At 34.4% G+C, this 11464-nt stretch overlaps 1 protein-coding gene across 1 annotated transcript in view; it reads right to left on the reverse strand.

Annotated features, from left to right (window-relative positions):
* The window catches only part of LOC126969065 (inositol hexakisphosphate and diphosphoinositol-pentakisphosphate kinase), a 39748-nt gene extending 29389 nt beyond the window's left edge, over positions 1-10359 (reverse strand). The window contains exons 1-5 of the mRNA XM_050814362.1: positions 10155-10359; positions 6648-6830; positions 2885-3025; positions 2537-2627; positions 996-1150 (exon numbers count right to left, since the gene is read on the reverse strand). Of these exons, the coding sequence (XP_050670319.1) occupies positions 996-1150; positions 2537-2627; positions 2885-3025; positions 6648-6830; positions 10155-10265 (681 nt within the window). The 5' untranslated portion in view covers positions 10266-10359. The remainder of the gene's footprint in view (positions 1-995; positions 1151-2536; positions 2628-2884; positions 3026-6647; positions 6831-10154) is intronic.
* Positions 10360-11464: the final 1105 nt, after the last annotated feature.

Genomic DNA, 11464 nt, shown 5'->3' on the forward strand with positions numbered 1-11464 from the left:
TCACTTGAAGACATGAGATGTTAAGTCTCATTAGTCCAGTAATTTCAATAGCTGCAGCGCCCTTCAAAATTTGTGTATCGGACACAATAATCTTACATATTGGATTTATACGGTTAGATAGACCAAGATACCTGTGAAAACCTCAAAAAAAAATAGACTTTAAAACTAACCCCTATATTGAGTTATTCACGCGCACTAACGAAAAATGTCATACAAATTGCGAGCGTAAGACGTAGCTTGCCACGCACACTAAACTAATATTCCTGGTTTTTTTTTATCGGTTGTCTAACAGCAAAGAACCTTATAAAGCTGTGGAATGAGCTTCCTTGTGCGGTGTTTCCGGGACGATACGACATGGGTGCCTTCAAAAAAAGCGCGTACACCTTCCTTAAAAGCCAGCAAAGCACCTGTGATTCCTTCCTCTGGTATTGCAAGAGAATGTGTGCGGCGGTGATCACTTAAAACCAGGTGACCCCTACGCTCGGTGTCCTCCTATTACAATAAAAAAAAGACATGACATCTCTCTCCTCTTTGCTTTGGTGAATACCGGGCCTAAGCGGGGTTTTCACAGCCCACGGAGTACCCTCGGACGCGACTCGAACAACGGTAACCGTTCCGAGTGGGCTCGGGCGCGGTTCTATTCTATTGACTTCACTATGTTCATTTTATAAACACAAAATGGCGTCATCTAAGAAAAAGCGACCTCGACTATTTTGACTCTAGCGGTTATCATGATATCATGATCCTCGTATAGATATCAGCTGCTTCCTGTATTTTTGATGTTACTTTTTAAATCTCAAGCTTTAATTTAATAAAAATTAAATTATCTTCCCTGTCCACTTTCATACGGGTTGAAATCATCTGCAGCATCTAGATAAATTGTAAGGGGCTCTATATATAATTTTTTTCGGTACTATTTCGTTTCCTTTTCATATGTTAGTAAAGCTGTTGTGAAGTGTAAAAAAAAGGTTTTGTATAGCCAAAAGCATAGTTACCTTCCTAAAGAGTCGTTGACTGCCTCCTCCCGCGGACGTCGGGTAATAAATGTATATGTTGTGGTCCTCGGCCGACACTGGCTTCTCCACGAACGGCTTGTTGAACACCACACCGTTCACTTCCACGTGGTCCTCTGACTCCACCAACTCGTGGTCTGTATGAATAACACAGAATCCAGCACAACGCATTTTATATTTTTAAAGCGAATATCACATAATATTACAATTAAATATTAAAAATTGTAAGATTAATCTAACAAAATTTTTGGTGTATAGATTTAGAATATAGCGTAATAGATAGATTTAGTAATAGCGTATAGACGACGTGACAGTCCGATGATGGGTGACCAATTTTTAACCGACTTCAAAAAGGAGGAGGTTCTCAATTCGATTCGATTATTTTTAGTAATTTGCTTAAAATCCTTTTTAAATTTGTAGGTCAAACTGTATTTCGTATTTAAATTAATGTCTTGCAATGAGAGTGGTGTATGCACCAGTAACTGGCATGTACCTATTAGACCATAATTATTTTTAATGTTTTGTATGTAATGCTGTTGGTGTGTATTGACACACAAATAAATAAATAAAAATTTCCTTTGATTACGGAACTCAAACCACTCGATGGACAGCGAAATAGTAATGATGTGATGCGCAGAGGTGACCTAACATCTGGTGAGCCCCATTTTTGTCAGTTGATGATTGAATTGAAAAAGAAGGAAGCTGAGCACTTTAGAAAAAGCCATTTAAAAAAGTATTAGCATACTATTGCGCCTTGACAGACAGTTAACATACTATTTGTTTATGTTGCATATACAACTATAATATTATCTACTACACCTTCTTACCAGAATTGATAATGAACACTTCTTACTGTCACTAGATAAAGCAAAGAGATAATTATTAATTTTATGGGCATAATAAACAAGTTTTATGAAACATAATAAACAGTTTGACATTTATACAAAAAATTTGGCTAGAAAAAGTATTCCATAACTGAAAAAGAGTTTGATACGGTTTTATCTTCAAAACTACTATGATTATAGATATGTTGCATCTATAATATAATATATATAGATGCAACATATTGTGCAAATTGACCATCTGTCATAATATCATAGCTTTTAAAATATTTTTAAAAAATAAGCTCGTGCGAAGTAAAACGCAATCTGAAAAGAAGATTCGACGAAACGAACAACTCGAGAGCGGCAGTGATCACAGGTGACCAGCAGTTCCATATAAAATAAAAAACAAATGTCCTATTCTGTTCACCACCAGGGCTCCTTGGCACAGGATGCCGGCCAGATTATGGGTACCACAACGGCGCCTATTTTTTCCGTGAAACAGTAATGTGTAAACATTATTGTGTTTCGATCTGAAGGGCGCCGCTAGTGGAATGTCTGGGCAAATGAGACCAATTGCCGCTCAAATGCTGCCGCTGCATTGAAATGGGCAAGGCGTATCAAATACCAACAGCTGAACGTCCTGCTCGTCTCGTCTCTTATTTTCATAAAATAAAACAAAAAATAAAAATCTCTACTTACGTTTAGGATCTGAAGAGTCTCTGTCTAAGACAGCATACCGTGGAATCTCAATACCCTCATTTTCTAATATAGCATATACTCGTCGGCGATCCTAAAATATTATTATTGTTAAATAAAACATAAATACGTTACGTTGTTCAAATAATTTATATACAGTTTATAACCAAAATTTATATATAATATACCCTCTCGGGTTCCGTCCGAGCGCTCTTACCAACTGAGCCAACCGTTCGAGTCCTGCATCGTTTATAAATGTTGGTTAAAAATTTAATTTGTATATTTAATCCCAGAAGTGAGAAATATCACTTTAAAATAACAAATTGTCAAGGTAATATTATGAGAAGTTACCTGAATATCATACTGCATATGAAGATTATTTATGACATAAGGCTTTCGTAATTTTTCGTAGTTTATAGCCTTGTCTAGCGGGAAGCCCTTGGAATGAAATGATATCAAACAATCGCAAATCGGCCATTCCTCCACCGGCTTCTAAAAATTCAACAAAGAATCACAATACGGTATACATTTAGAAAATAACATGCAATACAATAAGTATTTAACAGTTCAAGCTGAATAGGATATAAGAAGGAATCATACATAATTTACACATCTACATAGAGCCTCTTGCTGCTAGACAAGCGATAAAAACAGGCCACGTTTATTACTTAAGTGTGCGTGACAAGCTACGTCTTACACTCGCGATTTGTATGTCACTTTGTGATTGTGTATGTGCATTGCTCAAAATAGAGGTTAAATATCTACCTCAAATTTTTTCAACGTTTTCACAGCTGTCACAGTCTATGTAGACGTATAAATAAATGATCTAAGGACGAAACCCTAAATACCGTAACCCCATTTATATACTGTAAGTATAGCAAAATATCTAAAAATCTAATCTGAAGCCATTCATTTCATGTAGACCATAGGTTCTCAACGTGGGCTATAACGCCCCCTTGTGGGCGTTTGATACTTTCGGGGGGGCAGTAGAAGACCCAGAGAAAATTAGGGGGATTGAGATGGCGCAGATGGGGCGTGGGTAGATTAAAAAAAATATAGTCTAAAAAGGCAAAAAATTACACGAAAATACTCTAGAAAAAAACATATTCTCAAAGTGGGCGGTGAGCAAAATAAGGTTGAGAAACTATGATGTAGACGATAATGTTGCAACCAACGACCGTGCAGAGGCAGGGTGTTTGTTTCTATACCGAGTGTAACCAGACATCAGAATACGGAAAGGTTCCGTACGGCTCCCTATAACTTAATCACAGCTATTGGCATTTTAGCAAGAACGTTTTGTAGTCGCGGAAAAAAAAAATTGTAGACTTTTTTAACCAGCATTGTAACGTGACATACAGTACCTACGTAATACAGCCGGTCCGACGAAATATATATCTGCTGTTTGTTTTTTTTTATAATTTTAGGGACTATTAATAAAGATAATTATCTAATTATAGTTTGATTAAATAAATGGATTGTATTGCATTTTAGTCTTAATAAAATTAAAAAATAATCCGCACCACATTTTCTTATTTTATTTTAGTGCCAATATAATATTCAGAATCATAGTCCAATTATACAAATGATTTGAGTTTTCTTTAGTGTTAATTCCGCCATTGGCGAGATAACACGTCCTGAGGATGCCTCGTGTAGAGGCGAAACACGTGTCGAATTGTTTAAAGACAAATATTGGCGGAATTAACACTAAAGAAAACTCAAATCATTTGTATAATTATGGATTTCCGCAAAGTAACGCCTACTTCAATAAATTTTCATAGTCCAACCTTTAGGATATAGTTGTTTTACATCCTTTATATTCGCTATCTTCTATAAAAAATGCTGCTAAAAAATCCGCGTGGAATCTATAAAGCAGCAAAAATAATATGCCTCTATGTAGCGAGTGCTTAATGCAACATTTGAATTAACTCTATTTAGAAGTTTTTGTTTTACCCGGACATGCATACAGATAGATAAACATACAATAATTATAAAGCACTTCTTGGATTCCGTACTGTTTGTAAAACAAATAGAAAGTTTTTAATGTTCACTTTTTAGTTTATAATTAATTAATTATATTATAAGTAGGTACCTTTATAGATTTTCAACATCAGTCGTAATCGATTTTGATGTAACATAAACATTTAAGGTGTTATTACAAAAAAAATAAATTTAAACATAGACACGTGTTTTGTTAAACAGTGACCTAACAATAATGTCGTCTAAAATGGAGATTATCTTTTTCCATTACAAAAAATTGTTAAGCTTGTGTTTAACTAAAATGTTGTCAAACACAACATAAACTGAAGGAACAATTAAAGGAACAGAACGCAATTTTTGTCATCTATCTGTCATCATATAATCTAAATCTTCCATAGGCATATGATTTATCTGTGAGAAACCTTTGAGAAGCTCCTAGTCACAATGTCTAAAAATTGTTGAACACTAAACAACAGAAAGACACTGATTTGTAATTGAACTTTTTAAAAACAAGTGTTCAACTTATGTATAACTTTTTTGTAATAACACAGTTAATGTTTTGTCATAAATACACAATTAAGAATAAAGTAGATAACCTTAAAATATCCACAACACATCTACTTTTAAGCTAATACCTTAAAAGCACCATTAACCTATTGTTATTGCCCCAGCTTTATAAGTTACATAATTATTATATACTTCGGCCTACAATGTGAATTGTTACTTAATTCTATTTATTGCAGTATACATACTGTAAGTTTCTGGATTCGCATTAGCCGGATCCACACCGAACCATCCAAAATAAATCGGCGATCACGCGATCCGCGATCCAAGATCGTGATGCGTGGAGCGTGAATCGTACTATGCCGATCCAACAGCAATCTTTTGCGAGCCTGACTCCAACACGCTCCTGCCGATCCATACTGAATCAGTTGAACTTTGTCTGGCTACGGAGTCATATGTGCAACGACGACGGCGACAAGCAGTAGCAGCAACAAGCTATATTTTAGGTCTGCTGTACAAATATTGTTCATTTCGCGACTAATTTGCCGCCAAGAATCTTCTCTTACACCTCTATTGGTGTAATTGGTATCATTAGGATCCCATAAACATTTATTCTTCCTATAAAGGGATATTTACCGGATACATCACGTAATTAAAAAAAACAACCGTCCACACCGCATGCGCCAAGCGACTGAGGCCCCTTTGAACGTGACCAAACAACCGACAACAAATGGATCGCGCGCGGCACGTCCTCACCGCCTGCACATTTGGATCGCGCTCAAGCCGCGCGCGATCGGGGCGTGGTGGATCGTTCGGTGTGGATCCGGTATTGCCACATAATATTATGTCTGTGATATATTTATTGTTTTTCAAAGTAGAGTCCTCTAATATTTACACACTATTGCGAAACCTTACATATAAATATTTCACGTAAAATTAAGTATACGTATAGTTATATAACGGTTATTATCTTTTGTAAATCTATGTTTCGATGCACACTCCCTTTCCCATGTCTTTCGTGGTGGCACGACTGAAACTGTGTTTTGGCATCCAATATTTCAGGATAATTCTTTTGCAGGTCACACACAATCGTAATTTGCATAGGAATTATTGTCGTTTACGATTTTATGTCGTACTTTACAAATCAAGCCTACATCGCCATCACAAAAACTCAAGACGCGAATATTTTCGCGAGTTTAACATTGCACAGCTACCCCACAATTTTTAAAACGATGTCACAATGTAAAAACAATTGACAATCACAAACACTAAAATATTAACTACTCACGTAGAGTTCCATATTCAAGTATCTGCCGTAATTGTTTTAGAAATAACTGATTTAAAAAGAGTCCAGAAACTTTTAGTATGCTCCAGGTATATTAGATATATACTGTAGGAGCCTTCACACATACTTCTGAATCTGATCTGCACACATAATTTTGGATCATAAAAGCACTACTTAAGTTTGAGGCTTAAAAAGTTAGCTATCAAAACACATCTAAGTACAAGTTACATATTATATTAATAAGTGGGTATAAGAGCTACAAGCTTAGTTTGTGAAAAGATGTGTGAACGCACCCCTAGACTAGCAATAGAAGGTTAAAGGTGTATCAGGGTTAGACATTCGGAGAACCTTAAGTATAACCTCCTCAGGGAAGACCAGCATCTTTATGTATTCAAACTCATCCAGCCGAGTCAAGATCTCCTTCATGGGTTTCGACTGCGACTTCTTGGCCATAGCGCAGACTCCGACCACGACTTTCTTGCCTCCGCCATCTCCGTTGGGGTCGAGAGACTCGCAAACATCCAGTTCGCCCTTTAAAGTAAAATTTCATTTAAATACAATTTACAATATAAGTAGTATTCAATTATACACCTGTAAGAATGACTGAGGAGACACTATACTTGAGGCAAAAAATGCATTTATTTTCTCAAAATTGATTCTTTTTGATCAATCGAGAATTGATAAATTGGAAAAAGATAAATAATTCACTACTTGGACTGTGTTGCATCATATTAGCTGTTACAGTTAAGGTTAAGTCAAATTTAACGTAGACTGCGAAATGATTTGCACCCTCGTATTCCTTTCATAGTTAAGAGTTAAAAAGGTAAATATCAAGTCACGAATATTTATTTGGAATTTTCGACTTTATTACGCTATTTAACAGTAAAAACAGCTTTAACCAGCGAAAATTGGATGGTTATGGTTAACAGTTAAAGTTATGACGTCATCTAAAAATTGACAAATGGTGCAACTCATTTTTTGCTAAACCGCTACTTTAATATGTCTGTTATTGCTAAAGTTAGCTGTAAAACCAGCTTTACTAAACTAAACCAAAAGTTAAGTAATTAATTATGCAATCCATGGTCGCACTCTAAGCGCGAAGCATGAATAAAGAAGCGGGAAGGGCGGACACACGGACCTGACGGCGCCTGCGGTTAACTAACGGAATAATGATGCAGTGCTGTATTCACTATTCATTTATGTATGGGAAAATTTGTTAAAAATTTATTTACGTAGTTATATTACATAATTAGAACGAGAATTTAATATCGCTCAGGCACTTTCCGATACATTCCGGATAGACTTAAAACACTATTTAGAAACTAATTTGAGCGTGCTTATCCATAAAATATATAACATTAACATAACAATATAATACAAACATGAATTACCATATACATTAAAAAATAAACCATATACACTAAAAAATAGTGCTCTTAAAACAACTTTTTTTTTAATTTTTCAATATATGTATAGGTCCAATTATTACATTATTAAACCTAGCAGTTATTGTAATAAACTTTACAAGATATGATACCGATATGCGTAATTTATCTGTTAATTTTATCTCTTGCTATCTTATACACTCACTGCATATTTATAATCACAACATTAACCAAGATACAGTATGTAAAGCGTGTTGGTAGTTGGATTAATAATTCTTATAAAATCATGGTCTATAACTAAACAAAGAAATCAGCTCAACATTATATTTTAAAACATGCCTATGCTAAAGTGTATTAATAATCTACTATCTAGTTATCAACTATTTAAAATCTATTGAGGAGATAACTTGCCCGGACAGCATAATTTATTAATATGACTTAACACATTTTCACAGTTGCAGTGACAGCCAGTTCAAATAAAAGGGGCCATACATGGAGCTTGAAGCAGTTAGGATGGACTGTAAAGTGAACAGATCTACATATGTACATACACAAACCACTCAAGTAGTTGCAACTGCTTCGAGAGGTTGGCAACATGATGAAATTTCATCATGCTGTCAAGCAGTCACCAGGCATACTATGATGTTGATAACAGCTCAAGCTATCTACTGCTTTGGCGCAGTTAGCCAGTTACCTCCGCCCGCGCTCTCCATTCCACGTCGCGACGCTTCCCGCCCACACATTTATTGCGAACAATGGATGACAACATCAAAATGATGAAAATATGAGATTGACATTCTAAACTAATTAAAAAACTTTTCCTTGTCACATCTTAATTCCAAAAACAAGTAATTAAAGTCTCCATTATAATTTAATGATTCCAATATTGGATAAACCCACAATTTCCGATTTCAACGCCACAGCTAATCATTGTATGAGCAAAAGTGCTTCGTGCAAGCTGTTTGAGCAGTTAACAATGGCAGCAAATAAATAGAAAACAGACAGAATGCATATTTTCAACAAGTAAGAATATAGAGGGTGTGTAAAACTAAACTAACTTAAACTAAAATAACTAGAGAATTTCTTAAATCAGTTAAACAAGAAGGGAAAGTTTGAAAAGGAAATTCAATTTAGTAAGTCCTACATATTTATTGATAAATAGTACAGCTTTTTTCATTCCGTTTTTATATCATGTATGTATAACACAAATAAGGGGTGTGTTGGAGTTGATAAAATATTAATTCTTAATCAAAATAAATAGGTACTAAAAGTACAAACTTTATGAAACTCGAATTTGATGAAAAGGTTTTCAAATAGTGTATCAAGATATCTTTCTGCTTTGTACTTTAGATATACGTACAAAGGCCCAATCAAGAGGCTAATTGCTCAAACAGACCAGACAAACTAAACTATATTGTTTAAATATAGCTTTTTAGTATTAGGCAACTAACAATACTTCAGTAACAAATAATAGGCCTTACAAAATATTATAATAAAAATATAAAACAAGTATTTTTTTATGGAATAGGAGGACAAACAAGCTTACGGGTCACCTGGTGTTAAGTGATCACCGCCGCCCACAATCTCATGCAACACCAGAGGAATCACAAGAGTGTTGCCGGCCTTTAAGGAAGGTGTACACAATTTTTTTGAAGGTACTCATGTCATATCATCCCGGAAACACCGCACAAGGAAGCTCATTCCACAGCTTAGTAGTACAAGATAGAAAGCTCCTTGAAAACCGCACTGTGGAGGACCGCCACACATCCAGATGGTGGGGATGATATCCTATCTTGTGGCGTGTCATGTGAAGGTGGAATTTTAAAAATACTAAGTATTACTGTATTTTACACTCACATTTACATGGGCATATGTGTATTTTATGGATATATGTGTAATACATATTGGCCCTCTAGCAGCAAAGTTCTATTGCAACAATTTGAAAGGTCTCTAGTTTTGGGCTGCTAATAAGAAAGTTTGACTAATGCACTAAAAGCAGTGTTTAAAATTGTGAGTCAATTACACTTACATATCACAAATTAAATGAAGTTTCTTTGTTATTATTTATTGAAGAGGAGGACAATAAATATATTTCATTTCATTATTATTATGAAATATATAAGTTGAAAAAATCCTCATAAAGAGTTTAATAAAATATTGGATAAATTAGTTTTCTGAATGTTAAATTATTGAAAACAGTCTAAAAATATAATAAAAATTGATGCAATTTTACACAAATAACCTAGCCCTAAACTATAGATGGCTTTTACTATGGGTGCCAGACAAACATTACTACAAAACAAACATTAGTATTAATCATACTAATGTTTGCACCTATCTAGAGTACTATAATATTTAAAATACTCGGGTTGTTGTTGAATACTTCCATATAAATATAAACATGAAAACCCTGAAAATTATTTACATGATTATGTCATAATCAACTAAAATAGAATAAGCCCTTGCTTACATCTGGTAAACACTCATCACAATAACAAAACTCATCATCACTTTGCTCCTTAGTTTTCTTGTTCCTCCAACGTTTCAAACGCCACCAATCCTTGAGCCACTGCCATTCCATAACACTAACTAATAACAACTATTGACCAAATGTAACTATTTTAGTGTACAATCATTGTATACTTGCTGTTACAAAATAATAAATTCACTTGACATAAATTAGCATGTAACTCACTTGTCATTGTCATATTATGACCCATTATAAATTCAATGATATTGTAACCACTTAATAAGGTAAATCACTAAACTTAAAAATATTCAGTATTAAGACACTCTGACATAAACTGTGTCTTATCAGTAATTTTATCACTGGCAAATTTGAACAATTAATTATTCTCATATCAGACTGAACAGTGACTTAATAGCTTACACAAGTGGTGCAATTGCTCTTAAATTAAATGCAAAAGCATAAGTTTTATTAATACAATACCTCCATAAACTACATAGTGATTTTTTAATGTTGCTAAAATATGAACTGATCACAGTGGAGTCATGAAAATGAATGTTAATTTTTTTATCACAATAACAAGAATGTAGGTAGAAATATAGTTCATTTTAATCAGGCTCTATAAAGTAGGCAAGTACAAATTCAACTAGCATGAATGAATAGTCTTGATTTTGCTTCATCAGGAGTATTTGGATACATCATAATATTATAATAGTTCAAGTCGCTTGTATCGTAGTTACACTTACCGGTGATCTTATAGGAACAATATTTCCGTCGTCACCGACATAAAATTGTGGTTGTGCAGCTTGCCGCAAACCTTGATAACCATGTTCGAGTTCTGTATACGACATTGCCTGGTCACTACAACTATTTATTGTGAATTGTCTACCGCAGCTGCTGATGTCTTACATTATCTAGTTAGGAAAAACTAACCCATAAACTCAGAAAAAACAATATGGTAATTCCTAACTAATATGAAATGTTATAAATAATGTATACACATGAAACTAAAACTAGAAATAGTTGAGGAATAAGGAGTTAAACTCTCCATAGAAATCAAAACATTAAAAATAATATTTGTGTCACAGAGTACCTTTTTATAAGAGTAAGATTTGTGTTGTCGGCTGTCGCTGCGGTATAGCTTTTTTTTTTAATTTTATGACCTGGAAAGTGGGAACTAAGCAAATATATTTACTCAAAAAGTACTCAACTTAGACAAAGAATTTGACTAAAACTCAGTGCACCCTGCAGTGTACAGGAGAAAAACAAATACGATGTGTACATGAAATGTAATTTTGTATAACACGTATAGG

This window comes from Leptidea sinapis, chromosome 17 (assembly GCF_905404315.1).
Source record: "Leptidea sinapis chromosome 17, ilLepSina1.1, whole genome shotgun sequence".
Taxonomy (NCBI): Eukaryota; Metazoa; Arthropoda; class Insecta; order Lepidoptera; family Pieridae; genus Leptidea; species Leptidea sinapis.